This window comes from Leucoraja erinacea, chromosome 2 (genome assembly GCF_028641065.1).
Source record: "Leucoraja erinacea ecotype New England chromosome 2, Leri_hhj_1, whole genome shotgun sequence".
Classification (NCBI taxonomy): Eukaryota; Metazoa; Chordata; class Chondrichthyes; order Rajiformes; family Rajidae; genus Leucoraja; species Leucoraja erinaceus.
In genome coordinates, this window is record NC_073378.1 from 47,044,136 (window position 1) to 47,062,347 (window position 18,212).

The 18,212-nt window shown below is 41.2% G+C and overlaps 1 protein-coding gene across 1 annotated transcript in view; it reads left to right on the forward strand.

The window, feature by feature from the left end:
• Positions 1-18,212, forward strand: part of LOC129709723 (tomoregulin-1-like) — a 232,574-nt gene that overhangs the window by 196,379 nt on the left and 17,983 nt on the right. The window contains exons 6-8 of the mRNA XM_055656260.1: positions 6,402-6,550; positions 12,814-12,870; positions 14,203-14,317. Coding sequence (XP_055512235.1) covers positions 6,402-6,550; positions 12,814-12,870; positions 14,203-14,317 — 321 coding nt within the window. The remainder of the gene's footprint in view (positions 1-6,401; positions 6,551-12,813; positions 12,871-14,202; positions 14,318-18,212) is intronic.

Genomic DNA, 18,212 nt, shown 5'->3' on the forward strand with positions numbered 1-18,212 from the left:
CGGCCCTTTGAGCCTGCATCGCCATTCAATATGATCATGGCTGATCATCCAACTCGGTATCCTGTACTTCCCTCCATACCCCCTGATACCGTTAGTCACAAGGGCCACATCTAACTCCCTCTTAAATATAGCCAATGGACTGGCCTCAACTACCTTCTGTGGCAGAGAATGTAACTGTAATCCTAATGTAGAAAAAGTATATTTCAGCAGCACATCAATCGTATTATATTAGAATATAATAGTTCATTATTGAACATAAAACAGTACAGCACAGGAACAGGTCCTTTGACACACAATGTTTGTGCCGATAATGAAGTTAAGATAAACTAATTTCATCTGCCTATCCATGTGCCTATCCAAAAGCCTCTAAATATCACTATTGTATCTGCACCCGCCACCCTATGTGTAAAACACCGTACATCTCCTTTAGACTTTGCCTCTCAAGTCTTTGGTATTTACTCCCTGGGAAAAAATATCTCACTGTATACCCTATCTATACACCCAATAGTTTTATGTGCTTCTATCATGTAAAGATGAGAAAGACCAAAGCAACTACCTTCAGCTCCTCCTCCTTTCTATGCGAAAACTAGAGGCTTAGATTTAGGATTAGAGAGGAAAGATTTAAAAGGTATCTGAGGGTAGTACTGTATGTACAATGCAGTCAGAAAGTATTCAGACTTCTTCACTTTTTCCATATTTTCATAGGTTACAGCCTTATTCTAAAATTGATTAAATTCTTTTTTTTATCATCAATCTACACAAAATACCCCATAATAAAAAAAGTGAAAACAGATGTTTAGAAATGTTTTCAAAGTAATTAAAAAGAAATAACTGAAATATCACAATTACATAAATATTTAGACCCTCTGCTATGACACTCAAAATTGAGCATAGGTTCATCCTGTTTCCATTGATTATCCTTGAGATGTTTCTACAACTTGATTGGAGTCCACCAGTGGTAAATTAAATTGATTGGACATGATTTGGAAAGGCACACACCTGTCTATATAATGTCCCACATTTGACAGCTCATGGCTGAGCAAAAACCAAGCCATGAAGATGAAGGAATTGTCCATAGATCTCCGAGACAGGATTGTGTCGAGTCACAGATCTGGGGAAGGGTATAAAACAATTTTTGCAGCATTGCAGTGGCCTCCGTCATTTTTAAATGGAAGAATTTTGGAACCACCAGGACTCTTCATACAGTTGGCCCCCCAGCCAAACTGAGCAATCGGGGGAGAAGAGCCTTGGTCAGGGAGGTGACCAAGAATCCGATTGTCACTCTGACAGAGCTCCAGAGTTCCTCTGTGGAGAAGGACAACTATATCTGCAGCACTCCACCAATCAGACCTTTATGTTAGAGTGGCCAGACGGAAGTCAAATCCTCAGTAAAAGGCACATGACAGCCCGCTTGGAGTTAGCCAAAAGGCACCTAAAGGACTCTCAGACCACGAGAAAAAAGATTCTTTGGTCTGATGAAACCAAGATTGAACTCTTTGAACTGAATGCCAAGCGTCACGTCTGGAGGAAACCAGGCACCGCTCATCATCTGGCCAATACCACACCTACGGTGAAGCATGGTGGTGGCAGCATCATGCTGTGGGGATGTTTTCAGCGGCAGGAACTGGGAGACTAGTCAGGATTGAGAGAAAGATGAACAGAGCAAAGTACAGAGAGATCCTTGATGAAAACCTGCTCCAGAGCGTTCTGGACCTCAGACTGGGGTGGAGGTTCACCTTCCAAGAGGAAAACTACCCTAGGCACGCAGCCAAGACAATGCAGGAGTGACTTTGTGACAAGTCTGTGAATGTCCTTGAGTGACCCAGCCAGAACCCGGACTTGAACCCAATCGAACATCTCTGGAGGGACCTGAAAATATCTGTGCATCGATGCTCCCCATCCAACCTGACAGAGTTTGTGAGGATCTGCAGAGAAGAATGGGAGAAATTACCCAAATACAGGTCTGTCAAGCTTGTAGTGTCATTCCCCAGAAGTCTTGAGGATGTAATCGCTACCAAAGGTGCCTCAACAAAGTACTGAGTGAAGGGTCTAAATACTTATGAAAATGTGATATTTCAGTTATTTATTTTTAATTACTTTGCAAACATTTCTAAACACCTGCTTTCGCTTTTTTATTATGGGGTATTGTGTGTAGATTGATGATAAAAAAAATAATAATTTAATCCATTTTAGAGTAAGGCTGTAACGTAATGTGGAAAATGTGAAGGGGTCTGAATGCACTGTACATGGAACAAGCGACCAGTGGAAATATTAGAGGAGGGTACAATAATGATATTTCAAAGACATTTGGTCAGGTACATGGATAGGAAAGTTTTTAACCACCAGCTAGAGGCAAGTGGAGTAACTTGGTTAGGCAACTTGGTTGGCGTGGATGTCTTGAGCTGAAGGGTTTTTTCTGTGCGACATAGCTCTATGATTCTTGACTCTGTGGGAAGAGAAATAAATCATTACAGTAATCCTCTCTAGAAGTCCCATGTTTTCACAGATATCATTACATTTCTCTTCAATGTCTTCTGTGTCAAAGAAAACAACCCCAGGCCAGCCAGTTGTTACTCATAACAGTAATCCTCCAGCCGGATACTTGTAAATCTCCACACCATTTCTCAGACTGTTACATTGTTCTTCCAGTGGTGACCAGAACTGCACATAGCAGTTTTGTTGAGGTTAAATTTATGTTTTATTTGGTAATAACATTACCTTCCTGCTCTTGTATGTTATACTGCAGCCAATAAAGGCAAGTATGCAATCTGCTTTCTTAATCACTTTATTTGCCTGTCCTGCTGCCTTCAGATCTATTGCCCAGCTCTGTTCCCCTACACTTCCTATATCCTGTCATTTCTTATATATTGGCTTGTACAATCTCTCCAAATGCATTTGCCCGCATTCCTCTCGATTGAATTCCATTTTCCATATTTTGTGTCCGCCATCTCCAATGATAGCTTCCTGTTGCCTAGATCTTTCTTTCGATTATTTGTATTGTCTATTTTGAAATCATCTTCAAAGCTCCTGATGATGGGTCCTATATTTGAATCCAAATTGTTTACATCTTATGACAAACAGGAGCCCTGCAGAACCATACAGCATACAGAATGTACTTTAGCCCGACAGTCACTGAAACACACAATGAGCCCTATTCTGTGCTTTCTGCTGTGGAAACATTTTTTAATCCGACATGCCATTTTTCTTGCTTTTACTTTCCTGGTCAAATTGCCGTGTGAAACGTTATGAGTGCTTGCTAAATTCCCTAGGTATGAAATGAGAGAATTCAACGTTCATGTCATTTGGTTATAGATTGCCCAGGTAAAATGTGAGGTGCTGTTCCTCCAGTTTGTGTTTGGCCTCACCCTGGCAGGGTGGAGGCCCCAGATAGACATGTTAGGGTGGGAATGGGAGGTGGCATTAAAATGGCTGTCAACTCTTTGCCGAGTACCTGTGCTCTATCCACTGTGGCCTTTGGGATCTCCCAGTTGCCAGACATTTTAATTCCCCTTCCCACTCCTGCTTCTATTTCACGTGCACTTATATTAGGACATTACTCTTTAAAGTAACCATATTTTTTAAATTGTTCAAAGTGTATCATCTGTTGCCACATTGATTCCAAAGATTGACATGCACTTTGTTTAATGGTGACCATAGCTTCTGCCTCTTGCCTGGTGAATGGCTTTGCTGTCATTTTAGATAGATGCTTGGAATTCCAGGCAGTCTACTCCTGCAGCAAGTTTACTTTTCTAGCCATCAAAGACTTAAAAGTGAATCTTCCCATAATTCTGTCCTTTGCCATATACATTTCTCAATGTTTAAAGGCTCTGCTAACTTTCGTACATTTATATCAACTAACTTTCCACCAATGACAAGCCTAGTACAGTCAGTGGACACTATACTTGGAAAAAGCAGGTATGCCCATAATATGAACTTTTCTGCCCAATTGGCAATTATTGTAAGACAAATCTGCATATCCTAAAAAGACTAACATTAGAATGATCAAGATGGCATTCAGCAGTTGCATAAGACTCTCACTCCGATGTAAAAAAAACTCCTCAAAATATAGGCTAACATGTTTTAATTGTAAAGGAGGAGATTTCCAGATTTACAATGGTATTGAAATTCCTGACACAATTCAGATGAAATATAGTAAAAGTTAAATAAAGGTATCAATGTGTCACCAAGGACAGACGGGACTAGCAGCTCAACATTCCAGAGAATAGGAATTTCTGGCATGATTGGAAAGGAGAGGGGGCTCTGTATCTTTGATCAAGTAGGTCATCATTGCATTAGATTCAAGATTCAAGATTCAAGATAGATTCAAGATAGATTTAATTGTCACGTGTGCCTGATGGCACAGTGAAATGATTTTCCATACAGCCATACAATAAAAATCAACGGGACACAACACACTATAGGGTTTGACATAAAACATCCCCACGCAGCAGAATCAAAGTTCCCCACTGTGTGGGAAGGCACCAAAGTCAGTCTTCTTCCTCCACTATTCCCTGTGGTCAGGGCCTCCCCGTGCCCTCCGCAGTTGCCGCTACGGGCGGCCAGATGTTCAGGACCGCACGCCGGGGTTTTAAAAGTCCGACTTCGGGGCTGCGGGATGTCCTCAGCGGCGTGGACACAGAGTCGGCCCCCTCCTACCGGAGTCGGCGGCTCCCAAAGTCCGCAGGCCGCGCTGGGTGGAGACTGCCGCTGTAGACCCTCTGCAAGGCGCCCCAGGACTCCACGATGCTGTTCAGCGCTGCCCGCGTTGGAAGCTCTCTGCACCAGAGCTCCACGATGTTGGAGCAGTGGCCCAACGCTCCGGAGCTCCAACGGCGACCCAGGTAGGCATCGCCCGCTCCGCGGTGACTCCAGCGCTGCGCCGCCGCTGTAGCAGCCCTGGTCCGGTTCCCGGTCCCCGGCAGGAAAGGCCGTTCCGGTCCAGCTGGTAGGCCGCGAGGTGGGGGGCGAGGACGTGACTCGGAGAAATAGTCGCGTCCCCGCCAGGAAGAGACTGGGAGATGGTTTCCCCCTTACCCTGCCCCCCTCCCCCACATAGAAAAGTTAGTTTTCCCCAACCCAACACTTTGGACTAACTAAAAATAATAAAAAAGACAGAAATAACAGACAGGCTGTAGGCAGAGGCTGCTGCCAGTGCAGCGCCCCTAGAGTGCTAACATTAACAAGGGAATATGTTTTACATGTCTCTTTAAACGAGGCCATTGAGAATTAACATTGGTGTTGTTGATGGTAAGGTTAAGAGAAAGGTTTGAGAGGGCTTGACAATGGTCAATAATTCTGTACTCCGATCGATGGCTGAATGAGAAAGAACACTAATTCCCAACTCACTTAAATTTTCCATGAAATAATAAGATTTCAAGCCCCTCATAAATTGAGTATGGCCTCCAATAAATATAAATATAAACAAATGGATCGAACAAGTTACGAGGGAAAGCGTTAATAAATATTCACGCTGAGCTGTTTAGATTTTAGGTAAACATTTTAATTTCAATTTTCTAATCATGCTCACACACTTTGTCGAGTATATTGAACATTGTGAAGAATTTGATTGGCATTTACAAATGGAAATTGGACATGTCAGTTAGCTATAATGGTAATGGTGTTGTCCACCCCCCCCCCCCCTCCAAAATAACTATTTAATGTTTCATAAGACAGAAATGTATTTTGCATTTGGCAAAGAATAAAGGAATATTAAACCCTGAGAGAATTTGGTTTCATCATTCGTGTTTCTTTCGTTGATATTTGCCAGTGATCTCAAATAACACAACATTCAATAAAAGCAAACTGTAGACACTTGTGCATTATGCAAAAGACTTCTGTGCAGCTGGATCAGTTATATAAAATTGAATCATTAGTGTCTAATATGCATTGGTAAAGAAGCCAGTAAAATCGGCAAAGCTGAACAAACACCAGTGTTTATGTAGAGCAACTGGGGCATGAAATATTTTTGAGAGTCTACAAAATAGATCCCGCCAAGTCATATAAACCTGTCCTCTGAACCACTTTGAAAGGGGCAAACTAATAAGGAAAATCCTGTCACTTGAGCAATACACGTTGTCTCTGTTGAGCCTATGCTGCTTATGGAAGAATCTCTAACTATGATTTTAAACAAGTCAATGATGTCTGTGATATTTCTATAAACTCAATCCTTCACACATTAAGCATTTAGTCTATTGGCAATGAAGTGATCAATTATGCTTAAAATAATTACCTTTGCAGTATGTGTATTTAATTTAGCTGTCTGTGATATGTTTTGCTTTCAGTGGGTTACAGTAGTGGTAGATGTGGCAATATTATGTTTATAGGTTTCATAATTATGTAATTTGCATATGTGATTTCTTTAGCTGACAATTCGATACAATGTGGATATTTTGATTTATCAGGTGTGTGTGTAATATAGACTGCAGCAGATTCAACTACAATCCAGTGTGTGCATCTAATGGAAAATCATACGATAGTCCTTGCCTTGTCAAAGAAGCATCCTGCCAGAGACAGGAGTGGATTGAAGTAAAACGTCTTGGTAAATGCCAAGGTAAATAACTTATTTTCAGAAATGATGCATTAATTCCAAATTCCCTGAGGTCTATGACATCGACATCTGTTTTGGGTGTTGAAATTCTGCAAAACTCATCAACTTATGTGTAGGGTTTTGGAAATGATAAAGCAAAAACCATAGTTGATGCATCATGTACCTCATCCATAATGTAATAATTGGCATTTCACCCAGTCTTTTTCATTTCCATTCACCTCATGTAGCTTCCCATTGAGTGTTTAGCTCCAGATGAATTTACATTTTTCTCTTTTCAAAGCTATAGTACACTTACTAGGTGTTTTCCATTGATAATTCCATTCTGGTGTTTTCCATTGATAATTTTGCATTTCTAAATGAAAATATGCCTCCCCTGTAATGGCATGTCAGCTTGTTTGATCACAGCAAATATCGACGGAATCATCTATTCATCACTTAATCCCAAACAATACAACATTGAGGTGAGGGGAAAAAGGTGAATAATGGAATAGTGAGTGAGAAGATTATGGCAATAGGATCAGTTTGGGGATAAGGCCATATTTGTCAAAGGTTCAATTATTATGTATGTCTATTATAGCATTCTCAAAAAATTGAAAGCTATTTTGAGATTATCAATTGTCAGGATGAAGAAAATAATTCAAAAGATTTACAATTTAGCTGATACTTTGGTCATGTTAATAATAGAGCAATAACAAGTTACGAGTGACAGATACTCCTTAAACAAACCTTATTTCAAAGAAGGACTTTTGTTTTACATTCAAATCAGAATTACAAAACTGCCATACTTTGGAAACACCTATTATTCCCATTGTTAGGCAAGAATCATTAATAAGCCAGAGGCCAGAAGTGACAACCCAGCCAATTGGACAAAGAGAAACATGAATACTTGTGAAGCTAACATTTTGGGCCTAAATATCTGCAGATATACTGGTCACATCCTCTTCATGATTATTTTTCCGCAGAAAGCAAGAGGCATGGGTCATTAGGTATGGTGTTTGCATCCATCCTGCTTCCTCTACTAATTTCCCCCAGTCTCCAACATGGTCATTGCAGCCCCATTACATCTCTTTGAAAACGCACACTCCCCCGTGACCCCAACCCCTTCTCGCCATCCTGATCAAGCAAAACATTTATTCCCATGTGCACTCTAGTATTGAGCAATTTTAGACACACATACACACCCACAAATGCAGACGCACGCCCGCACGCACACAAACTAAATGCCCCCCACTCCAGGAGACAATATAATTTTAATCTCTCTATACACTTCTCAAAACCTACTAAAAGAGACCAGCTGTGCTTCTACCAGTGACCTCATGTGTGCCATACAGCTTCAATTGCAATCTTGACTAAGGTCCTAGACCTTACTGTACGGGCAAAATATTACTACTCAACATTGATACACTCAGATGCCTAGGCATTTTTGATATCAAAATCAAGAATTCAATAGCACTGGGTACTTCATTACAGCTCCGGATATCTAAGCTCAAGAAATCCATGACTAAACTTTTGTCTCTTTATATTATTCCTTCTTCATGACACTCTTTAAAATATTGAGTGGAGATTTACAGTTTGGATCTCCTTGCATACCAAATACTGAAAGCAAGTGTTCAGCTGCACCAAACAGCTAGAAAGGCAAATTATGTTTTTATTTTCATAGGGTCATAAAGTGATACAGAATGGAAACAGGCCCTTCGGCCCAACTCGCCCACACCGGCCTACACTAGTCCTACTTGCCTGCGCTTGGTCAATAGACAATAGGTGCAGGAGTAGGCCATTTGGCCCTTCGAGCCAGCACCGCCATTCAATGTGATCATGGTTGATCATCCCCAATCAGTACCCTGCTCCTGCCTTCTCCCCATATCCATATCCCTCCAAACCTGTCCTATCGATGTACCTGTCTAACTGTTTCTTAAACGATGGGATAGTCCCCAGCCTCAACTACCTCCTCTGGCAGCTTGTTCCATACACCCAACACCCTTTGTGTGAAAAAGTTACCCCTCGGATTCCTATTAAATCTTTTCTCCTTCACCTTGAACCTATGTCCTCTGGTCCTCGACTCCCCTACTGTGGGCAAAAGACTCTGTGCATCTACCCAATCTTTCCTTTCATGATCTTATACACCTCTATAAGATCACCCCTTATCCTCCTGCACTCCATGGAATAGACATTCAGCCTACTCAACCTCTCCCTATAGCTCACACCCTCTAGTCCTGGCAACATCCTCATAAATCTTTTCTGTACCCTTTCAAGCTTGACAATATCTTTCCAATAACATGGTGCCCAGAACTGAACACAGTATTTTAAATATGGTCTCACCAACATCTTATACAACTGCAACATGACCTCCCAACTTCTTTACTCAATACTCTGACTGATGAAGGCCAAAATGTCAAAAGCCTTTTGACCACCTCATTTACCTGCGACGCGACCTTCAAGGAACCATGCACCTGTACTCCTAGATCCCTCTGCTCTACAACACCACCCAGAGGCCTACCATTTACTGTGTAGGTCCTGTCCCAAAATGCAACACCTCACATTTCTCTGTATTAAATTCCATCAACCATTCCTCCGCCCACCTGGCCAATCAACCCAGATCCTGCTGCAATCATTCACAACCATCTTCACTCTCTGCAAAATCACTAACTTTTGTATCATCAGCAAATTTGCTAATCTTGCCCTGGATATTCTCATCCAAATCATTGATGTAGATGACAAACAGTAATGGACCCAGCACCGAACCCTGAGGCACATCACTAGTCACAGGCATCCAGTCTAAGAAGCAACCTTCCACTATTACCCTCTGCTTCTTTCCATGGAGCCAATTTGCTATCCATTCAGCTATATCTCCTTGGATCCCATGCGAACTAACCTGCCGGAGCAGCCTACCATGCGGAACCTTGTTGAACGCCTTACTGAAGTCCACGTACACAACATCTACAGCTCTGCCTTCATCAACCTTTTTGGTCACGTCTTCAGAAACATCAATCAGGTTTGTGAGACACGACCTCCCACGTATAAAACCATGCTGACTATTCCTAATCAGCCCTTGCCCATCCAAATGTCTCTATACCCTATCCCTTAGAATATTCTCCGTTAACTTACCAACTATAGATGTTAAGCTCACCAGCCTATAGTTCCCAGCATTTTCCCTTCAGCCCTTCATGGCAAGAGAATTGCAAGAGAGTATAGGAACATGAATATCATCTTGCAGCCATACATAGCCGTGGTGAGACTCCATCTGGATTTGAGTGTGTAGTTTTGGTCTAATTATTTACCTCCAGACAGACTGGATGCAGAGAGGGTTTGCAGGGGTTGCAGCCTCATGATGTGGTCACGTACTGAGGGACAGTGAATAGCTTCTTCACTTCCATAACCTTTCCCTTCACCTAGCTGAAATTGTTTTCTCATTGAATAATTTATTTGCTCATCTCCTCAAAGTAAGTGGTCTTGTCGTGGAGTCAAGTTAAGCTTGTCATTTTATGGGATATGTGTAACATTCTTTGTTTCAGCCTTCAATAGATCCTCACCCTCATTTCTTTCCGAAGACTATATCACAGCTACTTTCTGCTCCTGCCCTGAACTGGAAAATATCATCAACATTATTACAAATTTCACCTTCCTGCACCTTCTCTTGGCGTAGATCTGACTCTACCCTTGCATAACATCTGCTTCAGTATTTCTGGGGCTATGCCAGCACCATTCACTCTGCAGCCACTGACTACCAACATTATGCTAACTGCACTGCCTTCCACACAATTTCCAATAAGGAGTCCATTGAATTCTCCAATAAAGAGCTTTGGGACATTTTTTGCTATTTTAACGGCACTATAAAAAATGCAATTACTTGTGCACTAGTTCATTTTTTTTAGACAGGAGCTTAATCTCCAACTGACTCACTTTGGGACATGTTGTGAATTTTGATAATGCCAGGCTTAAACTCTTCTAGTGGATGAATTAATTTAAACATTAATCTCAATTGTAGGATATCATTTAAAGCACTCATTGCAAAGGTGACCCTTTATCAAATGGTGACCAAACCTTGATTGCAAAAAGACACTATTGGATTCTACTAAATCTGATTACCAATCCAATTAGAGAAACCTTGACAGTACAATAAGACATCAGGAAGAGGATAAATAATTGGATCAATGTAGCATGCAGAAGACGTTTTATGCATAAATGATTTTGGTGAGAATGAATGATTCTTGTGAAGCAAGATGGTCAGAAGCATCCATAGGGGTTGCGTCTCAATACCAAGATTAAGTGGGAGTGAGTGTGTGAATGTGAATATAACATTCTCATAGACTTGGAAACAAATCAAATCAATCTACTTGAACCAGTAAGACATTTAGACTTATGTTAGTTTTTTGTAATTTGTAATAAAACAAAGATTATTTGTGTTTTCTCTTTTCTGAGTTTCGCCCTAGATATTAACCTGAGCTCCAGCCTCTTCTTAACCTGCAGTTGAACTAAAATACATTTAGTTGAATACCATGGTGGGATCAATTGAACATGGTTTATTGATGAACATAGAATCATAGAATGATACCGCACGGAAACAGGCCTTTCCCCCAGAGTCTCAACCCGGAACATCAACTATCCATGTTCCCCAGAGATGGTCCCCTGACCCACTGAGTTACTCCAGCACTTTGTGTCTTTTTTGTAAAGTTGCATCTGTAGTCCTTATTTCACCAGTAGATGACAGGTGGGCTGAAGATGGGTGAAGGGCGATGGGCAGATGGAGCCAGGTGGAGCCAGGTGGGGGAGAAGAGGGAGTGGAAGATGGAACCATACAATGAAGAAAAGTTAGTTGCTACTTTGAGCTGATGGGAGTGAGGGCAAGGGAGGGGGGAGGTTGAAACAGCTACTGAAGCGTGATATGCAGGACGAACAGGTTAGCATTGTTGGATTCCAATGAATAAGGAAGGTAATAATGGGAACCAATAAGGGAGAGATAAAGGTAGATGGAATCAGATAGGGGTGGGGATCTGGTGGGTAATGTGTGTCGGCACTACGTAAATTAAATTCAGGGAAAAAGGAGGAGGGGGACGAAAATCAGAGATGAGGTCGGGAAGGGGGTCAACACTCTTTTTTACACTTTCCTCTCGAGCGACCCAAACAATCTATTTGGGTGAGGTAAAAATTCATGTACACCTTTGTCCAACTTTATCCACTGCATTTGGTGTTCCTGACGTGGCCTGGTCTACATCAGTGAAACCAGGCGTGACCATTTTACAGCATATTTGCTCCATCTGCAAATATCTCTCGCACCTGGTTGCAGCCGTTTTAACATTGCTTTTCATTCCCTCATTGACCTGTCCACCTTTGGCCTTTTCCATTGCCAGGATGAAGCCCAATACAAACTATGTTGCCTTTTTCTTGTAGACAGAGCTTCCATTTTTGTTGTTTCCACTCCTACCTACTTGCTTTACATTTTAACACTTTTTTTGTCTCTAACTTTCAACTCACTTCCCATTCCCACACCAAATAGTCTGTCTTTGTCCTCCACTGCCAGGGTGAGGCCCATATTCTACCTGGATTATCTACAATCAAATGGTATGAACCTTGAGTTTTCCAATTTAGGGCAACTCTTACTTCCTGCGTTTTCCCCCCTTCCGAACTACTTGAGCCTCCCATTTCTATTCCCTTTCCCATAGCCTTTCCTGCCCTCATGCTCCATTTTTGCTCCTCACAACTTCATTGTGCCTCTGCCTACTTACCACAGTAGTCCTTCCGCTCTTCATCTCTTTCTTAATAGTTCTTATAATCACCTTTCCTACTTAGTAGATTCCTGCACTGGTAGCATTTGTGTCCCCACTCGTCACCCTCAAGCCCCTGTCTCCAGATTCACCCGACCCCCTTCTTCTTTATGTCCGCTTTCACCTATCACCCACCTGCCTCTATCTCCCAACACTTCTCCTCCACTCCCCGCCCCTCCTCCCACCGGTCAATTTATCACTGCTGGGCCCATGTCACAGACCTCCCTCTATTCCTTATTCTCTATATGAGCACCCAATGGCCAAAACATTGACCATTCCTTCTCCTCCACACATTCTGTCAACTCACTATGTTTCTCCAGCAATTTTTTGTTCTAGATTCCATTATCTGCAGTCTCTTGTGTCTCCTCAAGGTAGATGAAGATTGTCAACCTGAAGCATTGATTCTGTTTTTCTTTTCCCCCTTCCACGGATGTTGCCTGACCAGCATCTTCTGTTGCAGTCGGCCACAGATATTTCCGCTAATGTATCATTGCTTCTTCCTAGATGACACTGGTTCTTTGGGGAAGGACAATGGATTTCAGCTGGGAACAGAAATTAAAGGCAAGTATCAGAAACCCTCTCTGTGATGGTAACATTACCGATCGGTTTACTTACCTTTTTTTCTCAACGAGCTTTACCTTCAACTACATTCGATTGCCTTCGATTACATACAATAGCATTACAACCCACTACGACCTATCTTGATTAAACCTACGAGTAAAAAAATATTGATTTTTTCCATGGCGACCTTTTTTTACTCGCAGGCATTTTTCAGAATGTTGAAAAAAATGCCGCCACCAAGCTGAGGCCTCGAGTACGCAGGGACTACTCTCAAGCATGAAGGAGAGTTACAAATACCTCCTAGGACCTTGTGTCGACCATGCAGCGAGTATGAGTCGAGGGCAAACTCTTCTAATCTCGCCAATTAGGTTGCCGCATTGGGACAGGCCCTGAACTGTAGTAATTCAAAAGAAGTGTAATTAAAGATTGCAACAGTGCAAATCACAGTTTGTTGATGGTTAACGTATGTCCATTGAAGACGTTCCTTCATAGGTATCTCCATATAACCATATAAACCATATAACAATTACAGCACGGAAACAGGCCATCTCGGCCCTACAAGTCCGTGCCGAACAAATTTTGTTCCCCTTAGTCCCACCTGCCTGCACTCGTACCATAACCCTCCATTCCCTTCTCATCCATATGCCTATCCAATTTATTTTTAAATGATACCAATGAACCTGCCTCATTCCGCACCGCCACCACTCTCTGCCCTAGATACTATAGCCAGAGCAGTTACTGGGTACAACCATGTGCTCTCACAGATGACAAATATTCCTTCTTGAGATCCAACAAGATGGTTATAATTGCTGATGGTTATCAACATTTACTGCAGCCAGAAGGCCTTGAAACCAATAGTTACAAAAATTACTTTATAGTTTAGTTTAGTTTATTTCAAAGATTCAGCAAGGAAATAGGTAGCTTAGCAAGAAGATCAGATTTTGTACATACATCTGTAAGCTGTAGATTGAAGCATGTCAAAACATTTTCTATTGCACAGAGGTCAGATAGTAAAGCTGAGGAACAGTTCCCTTTCTCACAGATGAGCACTGGTTCATCATCAACTGGCAGGATGCATTTTCACATTGCGTCCCATTTCAGAGCAAAAATGTTACAGTAATGCATGTTTGGCACACATGCAGGGAAAACCTTACACTTTGTTGAATGAAATACTCAGAGTTACAAAACCGCAATTGAGAAAATAAGGTATTTATTTAAATTACTCCAGGTGCTTTTTGAAAGTACTTTCTGCTGTGAGCAGGAAACTTACAGCAGGAAACTTGTGGCAGAAGAAATAAGAAATAATACTGACATTTGTTAATTTATTTTAAGATGCCAGTGATCAAAGAGAAGATATTTACACTGGAAATTACCAGCCATGTTCAGAGCATGTTTGCATGCATGGAAAATGTGAATACATTTACGCTCGCCGAGAGACATCCTGTCTGTAAGTGTCTGTTTTATTCTTCTCCTTCTGTCAAAATAATAGGCTGTTGATCAGCATGCTTTCCAAGTTCAGACTATTCTTATTGCTAAAGATCCAAAAAGTACCAACAAATAATTAGAAGTACATTGTTTGCTCTCAGATATTGGGAAAGCTTGCTTTAATTGGCAATATTAATATGTACCTTGTTTGGCACTATGTGCATGCCCTGATTAGATTAATGTGTAAAACAATAATTTCCTCACTGGAGATTGATTGGCTAGACTGTTAGATAACTGTCGGTTGTTGCCATAACAGAATATTCAAGTGCTGCCTTTTACACATTATCCAATAAATGGAATAATCTGAATTTTTTTAATGATAAACAGTTCCTTTGTTCAAATTTGTGAAGAGTTTTGTTCGGATAAGGACACAATTTATAAACTCAGACTTTTAAGTAGTTTCATAATTAAAATGTGATCTATTTATTCATACAAAATACAATTTCTCCAAAGGTTTGCCTGTTTGTCAAAACAAATCTTATAATTAAAAAAAAATTCTCTGCAATTCCCATATACATAAAGTTAAGGGCCTGTCCCACTTGCGTGTCTTTGGCATGCTAATTACGCGACCTCATGGTCGCGTTGAGGCGCGACCATCCCGCAAAGGTCGCGCGCGATTTCATGCATTCACACAGCCGTCTGGAGCGCGTGACGTCATTTGAAGATGGCCGCAAAATGCAGGAGTAACTCAGCGGGACCGGCAGCATCTCTGGAGAGAAGGAATGGGTGATGTTTTGTGTCAAGACCCTTCTTCAGTCTGAAAGAACAGTCTTGACCCGAAACGTCACCCATTGCTTCTCTCCAGAGATGCTGAGTTAATCCAGCATTTTGTGTCTATCTTTAATTTTCTTGGAGTAGAAGTGGGGTCGGATCCGGACCGCCACGGCTGTGAGCCCCAGGCCGAGTTTGGCGCTCGTTTGCCTGCTTCTGCTGCTGTTGGAGGTGAGACGTTGCGTTGCGCCAGGGTCTTGGGCCTGTCCCACTTTGGCCGTCAGTTACGCAACAGGCCATTGGTGTGCGAAGATTTCGATCGCTCCAAAAATTTCGGAGCCCCGCGCGATGTCGCGCACAACTACATACCACGAGGTCGCGTAATTTGCGTGCTAAGGACACTTAAGTGGGACAAGGTCTTTACTTCCAAGATGGTGGACTCACTAATTAGCAAGGGTTTGAAATTATTGCTGTACAATAATACAAATGCACAACTGACCTGTATGTGCATTCTGTGAGGTAGATGCAGAGTGGCAGGCTCAATCCCAAATGATAGTACTAAGAGCTCCTTAGCTCAGCTCTAAGGAAATCTTTTCAAGTCGTGCAATGAATAAAGTTCCAGAAAGGATTCCGATAGATGTAAAGGTGAGATATTATTTAGCTGCATTATTCACTTCATTTTGTGATCTTACCATCACAAACTGTCTGATGTGTAAAGGCAGTCAAGAAGTTGCTCGCTGCTTCATTCAAGATGACATTTCAATAATGTAGATGTTGCTCTTGTTAAAGCTTTCATCCTTTCGGGTCAAGTGGTTAAATTCTTTCCACATATCTAATTTCCTGTTGTGCTCCTGGTGGACTATAGGCTTGACCTCACCGAGCAGACATATGTGCGAACATGACTGACCAACAACTGTTAGTCTCTTCGGGATGTGAAAGAATCATTATCATATTTCACAAAATAATTATGATTAAAAATAATCTGTTGTGTGCAAAGCCTGGATTCACTTGGTACCGGAAGTTTGAACACGTTCATCACCCTACATTAAATTGTAAAACTGGCAAATAAATCAGCAAATTGCACCCGTAGTATAAGAAATAATGGAAATGCCTTCAAATAGATTTTCATGTAAAAGATGAGGAAGCATAAAATTAACATAAAAAGCAATAGAACATATTTTAGGTATGAACTGCAGTTTACATCGTGAGAGTAGTAAATATTGTTAATAGAAACAGGAAAAGCTAGAAATTGATTATGTTTTAGCTGCAGTGAATACAAAGAGATGGCATGTAAAAGGGCATAGAGACTCAGAATGGTGACTGACACAAAAGGTCAAGGTGCTGGGTGAGAAAGATTGATGGCAGCTTGTGAAATGCAACTGAGGGAAGTGAAGAAAGGCAGAGGTAAAGAGAAAAAAAGTATATACCAGAAGTATGAGATGCACAACAATTCAGGTGCTGGATCTCTGAAATAAAAGAGAGAATGCAGGAAATGCACAGCATGTCAGCATTTCTTCCTGTTCCCAATATTAACTTTAATCTCAGATTTCCAGTTGTTGCAGCAGCCTAAATCTCACAGTTCCAGCTTGTGTTTTCTGTCCTCATTCTTTTCTGCGCAGATCAACTGTGATAACAAACCCACTTCACATTCTCACAACCTTTTATTTAGCTTAGACACACATGAAATCATATCTTTCGGCCCACCGGGTCCATGCCGACCATCAATCACCCGTTCACATCAGTTCTATGTTATCCAGGTTTCGCATCCACTCCCGATACACGAGATACAATTTTTTTTCAAAGGCCAATTAACGTTTGGGATGTGAGAGGAAAGAAAACCCAAAGAAAACCATGCGGTCATAGGAAGAACGTGCAAACTCCACAGAGACAGTACGCGAGGTCAGGATCAAATCCAAGTGCTTGGCACCGTGAGACAGCAGCTACACAAGCTGCACCACTTTGCTGCCCAATATCATTCAATCTCTCTTAGTCTTCATGCAACACAGGTGTCTCTCACACAGGCATTCCCTCTGTTCTCACACAGTCAGGATGCTTGCCTTTCACTTCACCTAATATTGGAGAAAGTAAACAGACCCATGTAAAATGCATAACATTATTTTGTTGGAAGGAACCAGTAAGTACAGTCAGATTCAGAACCTTGTAGCAAAATCAATGAAACGGGAGCACTGCATTAAATTTCACATTAACCACAGTGCTCTCATCTTGTGAAGTAAGTTATTTTACTGAGATCCATAATTTTCAATTGTTAAATAAATAGTTGATTGGTGTTAACCGAACCTTTACACATGTTTCCTTTGTAAATGGTTCTCAAAATTTTGTTTTTACAAATGTATATTTTTTAAAGTCCCCAGCAAAAAATAAGTTATGATGACATTAACAATTTATGGAACAGAGTTGAATGGGGTTGAGTGGTCGAAACAGGGAAAGGGAAATATAAATAGAACCTAACATTCAGAAAGAGGACAGCCAAGATTGGGTCAGATTGGTGTTTTACCTATACTTTCCATTGCGGTTAATTGACAGTAAAGTCAGATGGGCCATAAAACAGGTGGCCAAACAGATTGGAAACCACAATGCAGGTGTATTAAAATTAGTCCATATGTGAATTCACATCTGACATTTCTTAAATAATATAGATCAAAGAAGTGGAAAGCTGTGTCTGTTTACTGAACAATGTTTTCATTTGCATTAAGTAAGAACACATGATTATTTTAAAAGATCCCTTTCGGTGTGCTGATGTTTTAATGCATGTATTTTTCTTATGATATCTTCTAAATGGCCTGCTGATTTGTTTTGGAGTGCATGTGCAGATTTGTTCCATGCTACAGGAAAGATGTGATTACGCTAGAATGGGGGGAGACAACATTCACAAGGATGTTACCTGGATTGGATGGCTTGAGTTATAAAGAGAGATTGTATAGCTGTTTAAAAAGGAACTGCAGATGCTGGAAAATCGAAGGTAGACAATAATGCTGGAGAAACTAAGTGGGTGAGGCAGCATCTATGGAGCAAAGGAAATAGGCAACGTTTTGGGCCGAAACCCTTCTTCAGACTGATGTGATTGTATAGCTGAGTTTATTTTCTTTGGAACAAAGGAGGCTGAGAGTTAACATGCTCTAAAAAAA